Genomic DNA, 18794 nt, shown 5'->3' on the forward strand with positions numbered 1-18794 from the left:
TGGAATCCCATCTGTCATTTTGTTCTTGTGTTTTGATTATTTCTAAGCTTTTTCTGCAAAAAAATATCATAAAAATTTACATAAATATATAAAGTTATGATGAAAACTCATTCCATTCTTAAAGGCCGAACCAAACATGGTCGAATACCATTGAATCCAAATAAATACAAGCATGAAGAACAGCAAAACAATGTTGACCTGTGAAAGCAAGCAATGAATCAAGTTCTCTGAGTTTTGACTTCATGTCTTCCACATCATCTGATAATCTCAGCTCTTATGTATGCTTCCTTGATAAAGAATGTTCATTCTTCATTGCCTGTGGACAAACACCCTTTCTACTTTTCGACACCTCTATGCCCTCCTCAACCTTGCACAAGTGTCAATATAGCCGAATATTAATTATCAACATCATTTTTCTATGGATAAAAATTATGAAATTAAAACACAACTGAAAGCTCCAGAGAGAAGTCAAATTTATACAAAATTTTGTCAATATATATAATGATTGAATTTGTAATTATTTATTTCAATATATATATACAATGAAGGTAGTTTGGTCAAAATTATTATACATATTAATTTCCATATAATCTAGTCAATAATGAATACATTTACACCTGTGGGCACCACCCACTTGTTTTTTGGACCGACTGCTCCACCGGTTGCAGTTTCATGCGTTCTCTGCTATCTAAAAGATAGCTAAGGCAATAACAATACACATAAAAGTAAATTAGTTACTTAAATGGTTATTGGGTGAAACCGGTCCTTTTTGCTAATGTTGTTGGTTTCCCTGTTAAAAATGCATATAACCACAAGGATAGATAATGTAAATTCAAAACTTAACTGTACCTTTCATTGCATTGATGAATAAACAGTTGAAACCAACTGGAGAATAAAATTGGTTATCTTGTTGGTTTTGGAGCAACCACAAACATACCCTGATCAATAATAAGAAGCATGTTTTTAAAATTGGTCAATTTAGGTTACTATATATTATTGAATAATGATTGATCATGTACTAACCTTGGCAAAATTGATGTGCTATGGGGAAAAGATTTCAACACCAGTGCCCAAGTCGTATAACACATCAGGTAGATATTAAAAATAGTATGTTGATGTTAAATATTTGATAGTTATATAGAAGAACAAAGAACAAAAAGAATGATAGTGAAAAGTATATTACAAAGTAGAAACTCAATATTCTCCACCATTTGGTTTCTACATCCATGAGTACATTCTCCTTCTTACAACACCCGATGATTAAATCATTGAAAATATCATGGTCCAACTCAATCTCAATACTCTCCATCAAAAATCCCACTTACCATCATATAAAATGTCTTCGCAGTAGGAGAAACACCTATGTGAAGCATTTCATCGAATACTTGGAATGCACTCTCCGTCCTACCTGCTTTATAGTAGTTGTAAATGATTGAATTTCTTCAGAAAAAGAAGATTAAAATGAAGATGTAGCTTTGATTAATAATCATGTAAAAACCTATACAAAATAACCAAGTTGAAGTTAGAATCACCTGCTTTGATTGATAGAGGAGACATGAAACGGAGGTTTATGGAGAGAATCAAAATCCCTAGGAAGTATCGACACCATCTGAAAATTACAGACTTCACCGAAGACGACAAATTGAGAACCGCAGACAACACCCAAATATTGAGGTGTCAACGAAGTGGCAGTGACGGAGAGTATTCATACAAATCTCTCTTTCTCCATCCATCTACAATCAATTTCATCTGCAGGGAAGAAAAACACCGGTTAAAAACACACACAACAAATTTTGGCCTATGCTGATGTGGTGTGACAACAAAGACAGCCTGGTGTAGTGCTGCGATGGTGGTCGAAGAGAAAGCAGGATTGAGCACAGTTAGAGATAGGGTTGGTGCTAGGGCAAAGACATACCTGAAGTCTTTTTGTAACAACCGGAAGCATAAGCAAGCAAAAGCAAATACCTAAAATCGAAAATGGAGAAGAACTTTCATCCAAGACGTCGCCGATGGAGAAAAGTCGAAGGCGACGATGGGAAATCGAGTAGTTGTACAAGAGACGGGTCTATCAAAAGAAAAATGGAGCAGATGGAAATTAGAGTTTTAGAAATAGCTTAGATTAACATACCTGGTTTTGAGATTTCCTTTCGTGAAGGGCTACTACAACATCGATGATATACGTCGGAGTTAATAGAGAAACGAAACAGTGGTGAGTGGTTGACGGGACAGAAGGAGAATGAAGGAGGAGAGAAGAGAGATAAGGAGTAGGTCGTTTGTCGGAAAAAGGGAAGGCTTTCTTTCAAAGAAGTAATTGCAAATTGCTAGAATCGACGGTGAAGGCCGGTGACGACCTGTAATCGCCGTTCATCTTCGTCGACAACCTCATGCCAAAAAAATGAAGATGGAGAATGTTCGACTGCTGTATTAGTTAAACAGATGAGGCGGTGGATATTGTAATTGGAGGAGAAAGGCGGTGATTCAGAGCAATGACCAAATTGCCAACTTCCAAAATTGGTGTGGCTAAATTCTAAAGTGACAAAAACGGAAGAATTAAAAGTGAACAAAAGACAAAGCTGCGTGGCAGAATTCGAAAAGCCAAAACTTCACTGTAGATAAAGCTCCCTAAAATTAATGTTATATATAATTGGTTTATTTTAATCAAATTGAACACGTGGGAATAATTAATTTCCAATGCGTGATCACAAATCAAGGATTGTTTTATTCTTAGGTATTTTCAATGAGTCGCTCGTAGGAAACCCCCAATGGGGTAGTCTTATAATAGGGAGATACCATTATAAAAACAGACTTTTAATTAAATTCATTTGAAATTTGATTTATTTATTTATTTATTTATAAAAGCAGTTCTAAATTTCTAACAATCTTTTAACCATTTAGTGTTATATTGTTCTATAAAAATGATAAAAAAAACATTATACTTTATGACATTATATGGTTTTTTTCGAAAAAAATATAAAATATAAAGGTTTTTTTATTAGATATCATAATGAATGGTCTTTATGTAATGTTTTTTTTTGAAAAAACTTATAAATCTTACATCGCCTTTTTGGAATTTTTTATAATGCCTACTATACTTCCAAATAATAAAATTATCAAAATTATCAAACAACCCAAAATAACCAATCAACTCATAGTTGTTAATATCCCAATCTTAAGATTTTACAATTTTAAAATCCTACAAGCTAAAAACGATTTCGATCTCACTAAGATCTATCTAAACCATGATCTATAGTATGATCTTAAAATCTTAATACAATCCGATTCCACATTTTATAGTTTTATTATATAGACGAGTCTCAAAAACCCGCCTATTCAACTTCAAACCGAGTATCAAAAGTTGCAAGAAGTCACATAAAGTAATCACTTCATCAATTCACCTTGAATTAAACAGGTTACACTCCATGATATTCCCTTTGTCATCTTAAGCCTTTGTTATATAATATCATAATGATCTTGTTTCTTTTTTAATTAAAATATTTTTTTTTCCTAATTTTTATGATTTACAACAACATAAATTATGGTTCATACTTAAGAAGTTAAAATTGCTTCCACAACAATATCTTAATCAACATTAAGATATATACTACACCCAAACTTTACAAACAAATCTGAATATGAGTTAATTTGATCTCGTAAAAGTTAAAACAAACTTGATTTTAAGTTATTATATTTACAATATCACCCCTCCGTTTTAACACATTTATGTAAATCAAGCCCAATAAATAATGATAAAGGGTTAGGTAAGATAAGAACTAACAACTAAGAAACGTAAGTTACAAGTAAAAATACACCCCAATGTTTAAGCCCAAATCTTAAGCCAAGCCCAAACCCATTATTGATTTTCAAAGTTAGAAAGCCCAAGTGTTACTTGTTGTAAAATATAAACTCACACGTCAGAATAAAAACCACCTCTATTTTTATTTTGTTTTGTGATTTCGATCGCTACTATAAAACCCACGATATACTGAATTATAAATGTAGTGTCACGTAAATTCAATTACAATTACTCCTACAATACAAAAAATTTCTTCACCTCTTCGTTTCTCTTCTCAAACTGGTTTTGTTTTTGCTAAAACAACCAGACTTCGATCTAAAGGCAACACAACTTGTTTGATTTTGTTCGGTGCTTAGATCTTCCCCAATTTGTGTTCCCTGAGGGTTATAATACTTCCACAGGTAATCTTTTCTCTTTGTTCTTTGTTAATGTCATAAAAACCGATTTACTATTAGCAATTTGTTTGTGATTGTTGCTTATTTTTAACAAGACTTGTTATGTGATTGTTTTCTTTAAGGGATGAAACGATTGCGCGATGATGTATTTAGTAACAACTCTCAATTCAAGCGGCCATTTGTTTCTCCTCGAGGGGAACCACCGTAAGATTTCTCTTTTTTCTTTTTCTTTTATTGAATTGAATTTATTCTCTACTTTTGTTTGTTTATCGTGTTTGATTATGTTCAAATGTGTCTGTGATGGTTTATTTTTGGCTTAGATGTTTTTTTTTTCGCTTAAATCGTTTGACTTTGAATTTGTTTGAAGTTTATGTAGGGCTAATTCTGAAATTTTTGGATCTATATCGTGTTTGATATTGTCGTGCATCAATTTTTGTAATTGAACTGATTTGGTTTTTGGGTCACATCTACCATAAAACCTTGAATAGACTGTGGTATTTGATATTTTCTTATCTGGATATGAACCATATCATGTTAAATTTCTTATTTTTGTGCATAATTTTTTGTTATTACCACCAGAAATCAACAAGTGCACTTTAGATTTTTGTTCCTTGTATTTTAGGGTTTGGGGGTTATGTTTAAAGGATTGCATGTGCAATTTACAACTTTTTTTTAAACATATGATATGCTATGATATACCAAGATAACTCACTTATACTTTTATTTTCTGTTTGAAGATATGGTCAACCTCATGTCCCTGGAGATGAAGGAGTAGGGGAGGTAGGGGGAGGGGCGGGTGCAGGAGGAGGAGGAGGTGGCGGTGGTGGTGGCGGCGGCGGGGCAGGAGGTGGTAGTAGTGCACAAAAACTCACCACCAATGATGCATTAACATATCTAAAAGAAGTTAAAGACATGTTCCATGACCAAAGAGAAAAATATGACATGTTTCTTGATGTAATGAAAGATTTCAAAGCTCAAAGGTACATAAATATTTAATCAAAAGTTTTGCTTTTGACATTAAAATGATATATATATTGTGACTCATTTGATTACTTATTTGGTGCAGAATCGATACTACTGGTGTTATCGCAAGGGTCAAAGCATTATTTAAAGGGCACAATAATTTAATTTTTGGGTTCAACACTTTTTTGCCCAAAGGATATGAAATTACTGTAATTGAAGAGGACGAGCCTCCACCAAAAAGAACAGTAGAGTTTGAAGAGGCTATAAGCTTTGTAAACAAAATAAAGGTGAAATCACAAATTTTATATGTCAACATTTAATTTATAATAATATGTACATTCTAATGTTTATGGTTTTCAGAATCGTTTCCAAAACGATGATCGCGTTTACAAGTCATTTTTGGAAATCTTGAACATGTATCGAAGAGAACACAAGGGCATCAAAGAAGTCTACCATGAGGTGATCTTCTGTAAGCTTTTCCTCAAAATGATATAGTATTAACCAATAAACTTGGTTGGAATAATAATAAACTTAAACTTAAGTCTTAAACAAACACAAATAGACAAGATTTTTGTCTCACTTTTTTATCATTTATCTATCCAGGTTGCCTCACTTTTTGAAGATCAACGCGATCTTCTTGATGAATTCACAAGATTTTTACCAGATGCTTCTGCACATCATGCTTCACTTGGTAGACATTCTTATAACCGTTATGATGAACGAAGCTCAGCTATGACTCCACTCAAACAAACACAATTAGACAAGGTAAGTTTATTTATTTATTTATTTATTTTTTATGAGGGACTAACCTTTTGATGGAATTAGCAACGAAACCGGAGAGATAGGGGCATTGTTTCACATGCTGATAGGGATCTTGAAAACCGTGATATTGATGAAGATGATAAAACAGCAATGAGACTTCAAAAAGATCAAAGAAAGAGATCTGAGAATCAGAATAGGAGAAATTCTGATCAAGATTATAAAGAGACTCATCTTGATACTAATAACAAGAAGGATGACATGATTCGTCTTGAAAAAAGAAAATCTGAAGATTTTGGAGTCCATTCAGGTTCTGCTCCATATGGTGATAAAGATGCCCTAAAAAGTGAGTCAACTCTTTTAATGTGTATATCTTTATCAAGACATTGTGGTATTTATTTAATTAATTATTTATTTACAGATATGTACAGTGCAGAATTTAGTTTCTGTGAGAAAGTGAAGGATAGGTTACGTAATCATGATGATTATCAAGCATTCTTGAAGTGTCTTCATATCTACACCACTGATATAATTACAAGAAAGGAATTGCAAAGCTTGGTATGTAAATATATGCTCTTTTTATTTAATGTATTAAATATTGGAATACAGTTTAATATTTGCAACTTTTTTTTTTCTTTAAGGTTTCTGATCTACTTGGAAAGCACCCGGATCTTATGGAAGGGTTTAGAACATTTTTGGGGGGAAATATAGGTGAAAGTCAAACTTACCTAGTCAACTTTTGAATAATTACTTTTTTACCCTTTAATCACCCCTTGGTTGACACTTGACACTTATCTTGTTTCCAGATGGATTTCTCGCCGGTGTTATGGACAAAAGTAAATTTTTTTTTTCTCAATTTACAGTTTTATAATTGATTCTTTATTGGCTGAAATTCAATTTTTTTTTTTTTTGACAGAATCTTTATGGAATGAAGGGCATGCATCGAAATCAACTAGGACAGATGAGAAAGAGAGGGATCATAATGCTGCAAAAGAGGACAAATACAAAGAGAAATATTGGGCAAAATCTATTCAAGAACTCGACTTATCTGATTGTCAACGTTGTACTCCTAGTTACAGACTTCTTCCTGATGACGTCAGTCTATATTTCACCTTTTTTCACTTTTCTTTTTCATTTTGTAAATTGTTTTATATTAATTTTTTTAATGTTTTACAGTATCCAATCCCATCAGTTAGTCAAAGATCAGAACTTGGTACTCAAGTGTTAAATGATTTATGGGTGTCTGTGACTTCTGGTAGTGAGGATTATTCTTTTAAACATATGCGTAGAAACCAATATGAAGAGAGTCTCTTCAGATGTGAGGATGACAGGTATTTTTAAAGAATGATTAAAAAGAAAAAAAGATATATTATTATTTTTTTATAAAGGGACTTATTGTTTTTATGATTCCACCAGGTTTGAACTAGATATGTTGTTGGAATCTGTAAGTTCAACTGCAAAACGTGTTGAGGAATTATTGAACAGCATTAACAACAAGACAATCACTCCAGAAACTCCCATCCGTATAGAAGACCACTTCACTGGTATTTATTAGTATTATTTAAAGTAAATTACATTTTTGGTATTATTTATTTATTTTTTTTTATAAAATATTTGGTCCCAAAAAGTTCTCTTGCAGTTTTAGTCCTTATTCGATGTTTTGTATTTATTTAGACCCACCCTGAATAGTTAAATCTAACTACTTGTCTGTTAGTTTTTTTTTACAAAATTACCATTTTACCCTTGGACCACAGGGTCTAGCAAAAAACAGTACCATAGGGGTCAAAAATGTAGTCTATTTTTTATGATTTGTAATTGTGTTTCTATGTTGTTCAAATGTAATGTTAGTAGCAAAATAATAAATTTTGTAATTACTTATATTAACAAATAGTTCAATACAGCATATACTAAATATATTATATGCCCCTTTTTTATTTTAACCAATAATAAGAGAAGAATACAAGTTTGATCCATGTGTTACTATTCTTTTTTCATGTTTCATCCCTATGGTCCAAGGGCAAAATGGGTTATTTAGAAAAACTAACAGACGTGTAGTTAGATTTAATGATTCATGGACCAAAAAATTGTTATGAAACATCGAAAAAGGGCCAAACTTGCAAATTTCAGCTATTCTCAGGGACCAAAAATGTAATTTACTCTATTCTAATACTTGATCATTTTTATAAAATTATTGTAGCTCTGAATTTGAGATGCATGGAGAGATTATATGGTGATCATGGTCTTGATGCCATGGAAACACTTAGAAGAAATCCATCAGCTTCATTGCCTGTTATGTTAAATCGCCTCAAACAGAAACAAGATGAGTGGACAAAATGTAAATCAGATTTTAATAAAGTTTGGGCTGAAATATATGCAAAAAATCATTACAAATCACTCGATCACCGAAGCTTCTATTTCAAGCAACAAGATTCAAAGAATCTCAGCATAAAATGTAACTAAACTTTGCTACTACTTTCTTTTTAAAAAAATCATGGGTGTGGAGTTTTAACTTTTAAAGACTTTTTTTTTTATTTTTTTTATTTTTTTATTATTGTTTTGAAAACAGCATTGGTGAGTGAGATTAAGGAAATAAAGGGAAAGAGTCAGACAGATGAAGATATTCTTCTTTCCATTGCTGCTGGAAACCGACATTCCATCATGCCAAATCTTGAATTTGAATATTCTGATAATGATATTCATGAAGATGCATTCAAACTTATTAAATATTCATGTGAAGAGATTTGCACAACAAAAGAACAATCCAACAAAGTTTTGAATCTTTGGACAAGTTTCTTGGAAGCAATGCTTGGTGTCCAATCACGAGATGAATGCAGTGTGTCAGATTCAGGAAAGGGTATTTTGGTAAATGGAGATACTACTTTGGTAAAGGAAGATGGGCTTCAAGTTCAACCAGACAAACAGGGTGGTAAGAAGAACATGGGGATCAATTTGGAAATAGTTTTAGTAAACATGTATATATGCAATTAAATTAACTTGTGTTGTTTTTTTTTTTTTTTTAAATTTGGAAAATGGTTTTTGAAGGGCGTGAGGCGACTACTAGACCAAGTAATGCTACTGAAAATGGTCATGAAGCAAAGTCAAATATTCATGAGGTTCCTGTGTCACAGGTAAAACTTTATATCACCCATTTTTTTTATCTATGTTATTTTTAGTTAACATTTCTTTTATACAAATTGCTAGATGAATATATTTTTTGAGGAAAAGTTGTGAGAAACCATTATTTTAAAAAATATAAATTTCTTTACTTTGTGTATTAAGTTAAAAAAATAATTTATTTTATTTAGAAATTGCAGCCCATGGATAGTAGTAGTATAAGATGTATAACAATGGGAAATGGAAATCCTGGTGAGTCATCAAAAGTGGAGAAAGAAGAGGGGGAATTATCACCTAATCATGATTCAGATGAGGTCAATTTTTCAACCTATCAAGACAATGAGAATGGGACACATAAAGGGGAATTGGAAGCAGATGGTGAGGATGAAGACAGTGAAGATGTTTCCGGTGGCGGTGATGACATCTCCGGCGATGAATCCGGTGGTTCCAGGGAGGAGGAGCATGAGGATGAGGAGGAGGAGGAATGTAAACCGGAAAGTGAAAGAGAAGGGAATGGAATTGAGGATTCCGTGTATTTATTACCACCATCTGAGCATTTTTTACGGACCGTTAAGCCCTTGGCGAAATGTGTAGCTTCTTCTTCTTCTTCTTCAAGTGGTGGTGAAAAAAAAGATTCCCGTGTTTTTTACGGGAATGATGCGTTTTATACACTTTTTAGGCTTCATCAAGTAAGAATTCGTTTTTATTTTTATTTATTTTTATCTGTTTTGCTTGATGGAATGGAATGGACAATTCCCCAAGGAATCCAATTCCTTCCATTTTGTTAAGCTTTGTTGCTTAGGCAAAGGTTCCATCATGGAATGGATTTCAATATTTTAATGCATCCTTTTTTATTTATGAAACTTTTAATTACACAATGTTTTTTTAAAATTTTATGATTTTAAACTTTTTTCCAAAAAAAAAAACGTTTTCAGTACTACTTTTTTGACTTTGATAAAAAAAAAGTGTTATTACATCTGATTATCTGATTCTTGATTATTCAATATCACAATCGCTTCCAGAATGCAAATCCAAACACCCTTTTTGTTTCTTTATATCTTTACTTTATGTCTTTATCAAATATTATATTTTATTATCAATTTTCTTTCAGGTATTATACGACAGACTTTTATCTGCAAAGCTCAATTCAATATCAGCTGAAGCAAAACGAAAAACCACAAAAGATTCTTCCCCTTCTGATCTTTACTCCATGTAATAATTCAACTTTAAATATATATTCTTCTTAAATAAAACATTATATTATTATTAGTTTATTATATCAAATCTTGACCTCTAATGCGATACCATTATGATTCATTATAACAGATTTATGACCTCTCTTTACAAATTACTTGATGGTGTTGCTGACAATGCAAAATTCGAAGACGATTGTCGCGCCATTTTTGGAAATCAATCATATATTTTATTCACATTGGATAAACTAATTTACAAAATCGTCAAACAGGTATTTATTTCTCTACACTTTTTTTTTCCTCATTTTTTTAATAAAGTTGTAATTTAAATTATCTAATTACTCCCTTGTGTGTGCAGCTTCAAAGTGTTGTAGGTGACGAGATCGATAATAAACTTCTACAATTATATGAATACGAAAAATCTCGAAAACCCGAGAAATTTATCGATTCGGTATATTACGAAAACGCCCATGTTGTCCTTCATGATGAGAATATTTACAGATTTCAATGTGTAAGTTGTATTTTTTTTTTTTTTTTTTTTTTTGTTTTTAAAATTACTGTATATTTGGTGAGGCCTTATTTATTTATTTATTTTGTTACAGTCATCTTGGCCTTCTCGTTTGACTATTCAACTAATGGATGATGGGATTGAAAAACCAGAAGTGGTTCCAGTTTCTGTAGATTCTAATTTTGCAGCTTATCTTCATAAAGATTTTCTTTCTGCTGTTAATGCAAAAAAACAATCGGGCATTATGTTGAAAAGGTAACAAAATAAAATCATTCTACTTTTCTTATTAAGATATTGTATTTTGAAAAATCTACCAAATTATAGACATTCTACTTTTGTTATTTGTGTATTATTTATGGTATAATAAAATTTGAATGGAAACATACGAACAGAAATAAAAGGCGATTCATGGAGATGGATGAATCTTGTGCTTTATCGGTTGCCATGGAAGGTGCTCATGTGGTGAATGGTTTGGAGTATAAGATGTCTTGTTGCTCATCAAAGGTACAATTTATTTTTTATAAAATAATTTAATCTACATAAATAAATACAAAATCATATAATGGATTTAATATGAAATGGCAGATATCGTATGTTCTGGATACAGAAGATGACTTTTTTCGAGAAAGACGAAAAAGTCCATCATCATGTGGGAATAAAAGTCAAACAAATGTAGAAAGGTTTCACAGATTCTTAGATGCCTCACTAGCAAAAGAGTAGAGGGGCTTAGTTTAGGGTTTGTTCACTTGTGTACAGAGATTGTTAATTTGATAATTTGGTATACGATAACATTAAGAACAATTTTGTTACTTATAAGTTAATTTTATTTTATTTTTTATTTTTGCTAATTTCCAAGTCTTCTTTTTACGTCTTTTTATATGAGTAAACTGATATATCGTATAACCCATTTAAATACATTATTAGTGTTATGATTTAAGTGATATTAATGGGCTGATGTTTTCTAAAAACCAAAGGTAAGGGTTGTGTTGAAAAAAATCACTCATTTTGTAGGAACCAAATTTAATAATTAACAGTATATTAGAAATAATAAAAGAGCTAAATTCAAGAAAATAAAAGGCATTTTTTTTGTGGGTATTATAGCATCCTACTTTTTATTTTTTATTTGGGCAAATAACATAAAATTCAAAGTTTGTCAATGAAGCCACCCATGTTTGAAAATTCTTTTGTATCACTCTGATAAGATGTGATTTGCTATAGGTTATAGCAGGTTAAACTCTAAGCGACCACAATAGAAAATTTTGTCAAACATTAATGGTTTTAATGGAATATTTATTGTTAAAATATTCACCGAAATCACTAAACTTAATTTTTTTTTCTTACTGTAACCATTAATGTTAAAAGTGGTCTATGTAGTGAAAAAACTATAAAATTTGGTCGACCAAAATGTTAGCGACTTTTTATAGTTTGCTCTTTTGTTTTTGTTATATTTTCAATTTTGGAAAATCTGTAGAAAATCCTAATATTTGAATTTTTTTTTCATAAAGTCCTAATATATATATATATATATATATATATATATATATATATATATATATATATATATATAGGCTTAGGTTATTCTATTCAAAGTAATTATTGTATTATTGTATGCATAAATGTGGGCCAATCATTTTACATATTTTAAGAAAGTGATTAATACATATTATTGAATTAAATATAATTGAAAAATACCATCTAATTTAACTAGAAGAGTATTTTAGTCAATTAATATAGATTTAATAAAGGAAATTTGCATATTTTAAGGGATCATAAATTCTATTAATTTTAAAAATCCGATTTTACGAATTACCTGATTTTTTAATTAATTCAATTTTAATTCTAACGTATTTTTTAATTCTATCCGATTGTATTCTGTCAGAATGATATTTTGTTAGAATAATATTTTATAAGAACGTTAGGATACACATTTCTGACAGAATACATATTTTTATTAAACAAACTTCTTGAAAAATGACAACAATCTTGAACCATAGTTGAAAAATAACAAGATCCTTATATATTCACCAACATCAGAAATTTGATTCATACATATTCTTACAGAATAATAGCCTTATATATTTTAATACAATTATACATATTTTGATTAAAAAAACTTCTTGAAGCCTTTGATCATCACATTCCCTTCACACATTCTATGAGAATAACTGCAAATCGAATTATGTAGAATAAAAATCTGTGAGAATGATTTAATATGACAAATAATAAAACAAATTATAGTAATTTTGACAGAATATACTGATATAAAAAATAACAATGTTACATTATTGCATAATAGTTCATATTAGAATCTTTACCAAGTTCATATTCTTTAAGAATGCTGGTTTTCAAAACCTTACTTACAGTTCTACCGTCATCATTACAAAAAAAACACAGTAAATTACACAAAAACATCCAACTTAGAAAGGTTTCAATTTGGCATTGAATTTTGCAAAAATAAATGGGACAATTCCATTTTCATGTTTTGAACCTAATAAAGAAAACTAACTTTTCTTAAAAGAATAATAAAGAAATGTTTTCATGTTTGTAACCTAATAAAGGAAACTAACTTTTCTTAAAAGAATAATAAAGAAATGTTGTTCTTAAACTGCAACTACTAGGTCCAATTCTTGAAGTTGGTCTGCAAAATCCAAGTCCTTTTGGCATACCCAAAAACTATGAATTGAGTTTACTAGTTCCAATAGCACCAAAAGTTCTATTAGAATGCAACAGGATGAATGTTCATATTTAAGCACTCAAATACTTTTTTAGTTTTTCTATGTGATTTAACTATTAAAAAGTTTTGTTTTTATAGCTTGTTGGAATTCATAACAAGAAATAACTAAAAGTGCAACATAAAAAGGCTTGCAAGCAATCAAATTTAACCACTAAAATATTTTTTCAGTTTTTCTATATATGCAACAAATCCAGTATACAAAAAAAAAGTAGACAAACCTGCAATCTTGCCCTTCTGATTTCTTTGTGTGTAGAAAATGCAACATAAAGAGGCTTGCTAGCAACCATCTTTCCATTCATCTCATTCAACTATAAAATTAGATACACAATTTTAACTTTTTACATATACTATTCGAATATAATAAAAATAGTAAATGCAAATATCTGCTTACTGTTCTAGAAGCTTTCTCAGAAGTGGAAAATGCAATAAAGCCTGATCCTTAAGTAGTTCCATTAGCATCACGCGTGACCTGTCACCTGTTGATAAACAAATACACTTAACAACTGATTTATACAATTAGTTTGTATCTAGAGTAGTGATTCTTGATTAACAAACCTTACAAGAACAAAAGAGCAATAGTGTAGGAGAGTTGATCGTCATATAGTTTGCAAGTAGAAAAACTGTTTTTGTTCCATATAAAGCAATACTCTACACCTAACAACCACGAAAAAAAGTAAAACCTCTTAAAAGTTGAGATAAAAAAATATAGAATCAAACCTAACATGAAGGGGACTGGAGATGCTTCTACAAGTCAGGAACATTGATTTGGCGCTGACTTGCTCGTTTCCGATTCACCACAGGAAGAAATTTCATCATTCCGGCGAGCATTACTCCATCGCTGGAACGATCGACGAAGAAACAAAAGCAAAAATCAAACTTCCGAATCTACCTTCTGATTTGGCGTTGTTGTTTTTCTTCTCTTACATACGCAACGCTGACTTCTACTTTGGGTTTCCGACTTCCTAATTCAACGGGTTTGAACTATGAAAGAGGGTAGGTCCGGAACCTGGGGTAGTAAAAAAAATTGAAAATTAATTTTGAGGGTGGGCCTGGGCTTACCCTAGCCCTCATGTGTCTCCGCCCATGCCTTGCAGTCGTTCACGGTGGTCGACTGCCCCAATTGTGTCAACATCTTCTTCAATCCAACTGTGTAATCCAGATTGTTTTCGCTGCAACAGAATGAATCCACCCTAAATTTCCTGCATAAAAGTTTTAGACAAATAAAAATTTTTAATTGATGATCACAGACCTGCCATAAAATTGGGGAAATAAGTGCTGCGATTGGTTCTGGAGATGGCAATGGTGTTTCTTTTGGTAAAACATAGAGTTATGGTGGGCAATAATCTGGATCTAAAAGACCTCGATTGGGTAAATAGTTTTTCCCGATTCTGAAATCGGTGGTGTTTAAAGGAAGAAGATGATAAATCCGATGAAGGTTTCTCGATGGTTACTGATGGTGTACGAGAGGGAAATGAGAGGGAAAAGGTTGGGGGCGACGATGAATAGAAGAGAAGAGAGAAGAGGCGGACGTGAGGATATATATTAGGTTTTAAAACTGATATTCCTAAATTAAAGGGATATTAATTGATTTATATATTTATCATAATTAATTAAATGTAAGATTACATATTTACCCTTTTGAAATGATTGGCCCATATTTATGCATACAATAACACAATACTTACTTTAAACACCTGAACCTAGCTCTCTCTCTCTCTCTATATATATATATATATATATATATATATATATATATATATATATATATATATATAGTGGTTTAAATGAGAACCACAAAAGATTAATAACCCTAAGAACCCCCATTAGTTAGTAAATATTTACATGATATTCTTATTAAACATGTGAAATTCCTATTTTTTTTCTCTTTTTGATACAAAAAGGGCAAAATGATAATTTTTGCAGTATAATATTTTCATTTTTATATGCTCTCATATTTGAACAGAAAACTTATATAAATTACAAGTTTATACAGTCCATTTATAGTTTAATTCACAAAATTCACAGCTTAATACAAACCATTTTACAATCATTCACTAACTCAAAGAAATCAAAAATTCAAACCCTACTACTACCACCACCACACGTTGCCATTAACCACCTGTACAAGCATCGCAAATCTTCTAAATCAGATATGTAAATAAAGTCATACATTAATAACTTAAATACTACATTCACAGTATAATAAAACAATTTATTTCACTCATTTTGAATTTAATGCAAAACTATTATTAAAACTAATGTATTCTTACATACTTATACAGCATAAAAAAATATATATATTCAGAAGAAAATTAACAAATAAATTTATACATAAATCATTCATATTTTAAATTGTGAATTTAATATATTAAGCTGTAAATAAAATTTACGTTATTTCAAAAGCAAACAAAAAAATTATAAAATAATCACAACTTAATGTCAATTCATTCACAGCTTAATACAATCAATCATAATTTAATACATAAAATTCACAGCTTAATATAGTCAATTCATAGTCTAAGAAGAAAAATCACAGTTTAATGCAGTCAATCCACAGTTTAAAACACAAAAATCACAGTTTAGTACACAAAATTCAAAGCTTAATACACAAAAAGTAAGCATCCACAACCATATTTTCAACTTAACACTTTTTATATAGTCAATTCAAATTTTATACACAAAATTCATAGCTTAACTTAATACAAGTAACTTCATAGCTTCATACATATAATTCACAACTTAATCTAGTCAATTTACAGTTCAAAAAGAAAATTCACAGCTTAATGCAGTCAATTCGTACCTTAAAAAGAAAATTCAAAGCTTAATGCAATCAATTCACAGTTTAAAACACAAAAATCACAACTTAGTACACTAAATTCACATTTTAATACACAAAAAGTAGTATTCACATCCATATTATCAACTTAAAACACCTATTACAATTAATACACAATTTAATATAGAAAATTCACAAACTAGTATAATAAATTCAAAGTTTAATTCAAAAAAAATTATACATTCACAACTTAATAGAAGTTAAAACTAAGATTAACAAAATTATACGACAAATGAGAGATTAAAACATCAAATTCACACTTTAACAGAAAAAAGCAAAAAAAAAAAAAACTATATCATAGAGATCTACAATAGATGCAAGTAGAACAAGTAGAAAACAAAACTTAAAGGAGATTTATCTATAAAAATCGACATACCTGATTTTTTTTGAAGATTTATCTTCAAAAATCAGATCTGATGCAAGCCATCATGAAATGCACCAGATACACCTAATCCATACATGAAATGCATCGTACACATCATATTTGATGAAGATCTGGTGTTAGGTAGTAGATCTGGCGTTCGAAACTTCGTTAATCTCGAGATCTGGTGCGCCGACCAGATTTGATTCGAATTGAAAATGCACAAACACATCAGATCTGGTGATATCCGATGTAGATCTATTGGTTCACAAGAAATCAGAGAAAAAATGATGGATATGACTGTAGATCTGGTGGAGTGACGGTGGAGGATGAAGAAGATGATGTCATCGTCGGAGGTATGTCTTCGAAGTTGATGCAGCTGTAAATCTGATCTCGTTGGTTGTTGGTGGTGGCGGCTATCAGCAAAAATCATAGCTATGAAGTTGGAGGAGGATGAAGCTAGCGATGTATCTGGTGGTTCGATCAGGTGGATCTCGGGTAGAAATCACACATCTGGATGGCGGCGATGGTGCAAACTTGGATTCCGGCGAGGTGGACATCGGCATCGTCAGTGACGGCGGTTGGAGGTTCCTGCCACCGGTGGAATGAGGGAGAGAATTGATGGTTTGATTATTTGAGAACTATGAAAGAAAGAATCATATCTAGCTTTTAGATCCTACCGTTAGTTCCTGTCATCGGGATCGGAAGGGAGTGTTGCACCATGCCCTCAGGATGGTCGAGGTAACTCAGGAGGAAGTAGTCAGGATTCCTTCAGATGTTGGCGGGTGTGTTATCTTCTGCTACTTCAAGGTGGATATCGGGAAATTGTATCACTTTGGAGTTTTGATTTAGTTTGAATAAGTTAGATCTCAGGTCGGTTCTTTGCTATTGTCTGGGTTATCAAGGATTGTTATATGCCATTCTGCATGCCGAGGAGTCTTTGATGAATCTTCAGATGGACCTATCTTGCGGAGTGGGTTCCGCGTGTACCGTTATCGTTCCGGGTCTTTGTCGGGATCTGTTAAGGAGTATTGCTTGGAGGATCTTTGGTCGGGAATTAGTGGTATAGTTCTCCAGTGAAGTCATGGTTCAGTGGTTCTATCATCTGTTCGGGTATGATTGGCAGTTGCCTAGGGAAGAACTTTGGAGTTCAAGGCACTACCTTTGCTAGGAAAGGAATGGTAGCAGGAAAATATTGGTGTTAATTGCGTGAATTGTTTGATTTTTGAACGTGTCAGGAAAATTGTATCTTCGCATGGACTAAAGTCGGTTAGAGTTCAGTAATTCCTTGAGGATTAAAATTAGAGGGGAGGTTCACCAATAAATGGCAGGGGTTATGGTTCTTAGTCGCAGGTATAGGAACTCAAGGTCTCAAGAGTATTCTTCCGGATTCCAGGAGTTGGGCACTCGTTGAGATTGGCTAGTAATGGAACGCTAGTTATGGTAAGCACAGGGCATAGACAGTTCACGCTATATGAGGTTCGATGGTTTGGGAATCCATCAGAATTATGGGATTAGAGAGCTTTGTCGAATCCAAGTGGGGGAGAATCGATCAAAATTTCCGAGAGTTGTATCGGGTGTGGAACTAGGGAAAGTTTTTCATCCTGGTCAGGAATAGAGACGACCCAAGATTGAGGTGGTGAAAGTGGGAGTTCAGGGAGCTCCCAACAGCTGGTCGGCATCTTCTTGTTCTGCATAGCGGGTTTGTGGATGGATCTAGATCGAGGGACGTGATAAAACCTCGCCGCCTGTTTTTGTTTGATGAGGGATTTAGAATTCAGAGTATGACCCGAACACCAGGTTGGATGTGGGTTTCAACTTAGGTGCGTGGGGTTGTGATGGTTAAGGTGTAGTAAGGTCATGGATGGTAACTATGGTTGATTTAAAGTATTGTAAGACTGTGATGGGATTGTAGCATTCACCAGACTGAAGTAGACGGGCATGGCGATGGCCATAAGGGTATAAGGGAATTTAGTTGTGCCTTTGGCACGCCAGCCAGGACTGCAGAGGAGTATTTCTCTATTTTGGATTGAGGATCATTGGAGTCCGAGGTGGAGCCGTGCCTATGTAGCCCTAGTTTGGGTGGGACTCGTGGGCGAGGCCCGAGTGATTTTGGAAAACATAGGCGAGACCTGGTT

At 32.2% G+C, this 18794-nt stretch overlaps 1 protein-coding gene and 1 long non-coding RNA gene across 5 annotated transcripts; one reads left to right on the forward strand and one right to left on the reverse strand.

Moving 5' to 3' along the window:
* Window positions 1–607: 607 nt before the first annotated feature.
* LOC145103675 (uncharacterized) lies at window positions 608–1860 on the reverse strand. Of its 2 annotated transcripts, XR_013706794.1 has the most exons (4): window positions 1533–1860; window positions 1024–1408; window positions 850–938; window positions 608–699 (listed from the first exon to the last, which is right to left on the reverse strand). It is a non-coding gene; the product is annotated as an uncharacterized LOC145103675 (long non-coding RNA). The 2 variants fall into 2 exon arrangements; XR_013706793.1 differs by having other exon boundaries at window positions 1024–1860.
* A 2118-nt stretch (window positions 1861–3978) lies between these two features.
* LOC145109454 (paired amphipathic helix protein Sin3-like 2) lies at window positions 3979–11573 on the forward strand. Of its 3 annotated transcripts, XM_079046613.1 has the most exons (23): window positions 3979–4194; window positions 4311–4392; window positions 4926–5168; window positions 5255–5438; window positions 5512–5610; window positions 5755–5916; window positions 5977–6256; window positions 6332–6468; window positions 6552–6621; window positions 6717–6746; window positions 6827–7005; window positions 7087–7241; window positions 7327–7454; window positions 8108–8362; window positions 8477–8836; window positions 8953–9038; window positions 9216–9713; window positions 10136–10236; window positions 10351–10489; window positions 10576–10728; window positions 10820–10980; window positions 11118–11229; window positions 11311–11573. In XM_079046613.1, exons 2-23 carry the CDS (start codon window positions 4313–4315, stop codon window positions 11443–11445), a joined length of 3747 nt encoding a protein of 1248 aa, XP_078902739.1. In that variant the 5' UTR covers window positions 3979–4194; window positions 4311–4312; the 3' UTR covers window positions 11446–11573. The 3 variants fall into 3 exon arrangements, with proteins under 3 accessions (XP_078902739.1, XP_078902737.1, XP_078902738.1); XM_079046611.1 differs by having other exon boundaries at window positions 5977–6468; XM_079046612.1 differs by having other exon boundaries at window positions 5977–6468; window positions 9225–9713.
* Window positions 11574–18794: the final 7221 nt, after the last annotated feature.

This window comes from Lactuca virosa, chromosome 4 (genome assembly GCF_052849685.1).
Source record: "Lactuca virosa cultivar CGN04683 chromosome 4, Lactuca_virosa_CGN04683_v6, whole genome shotgun sequence".
NCBI lineage: Eukaryota > Viridiplantae > Streptophyta > Magnoliopsida > Asterales > Asteraceae > Lactuca > Lactuca virosa.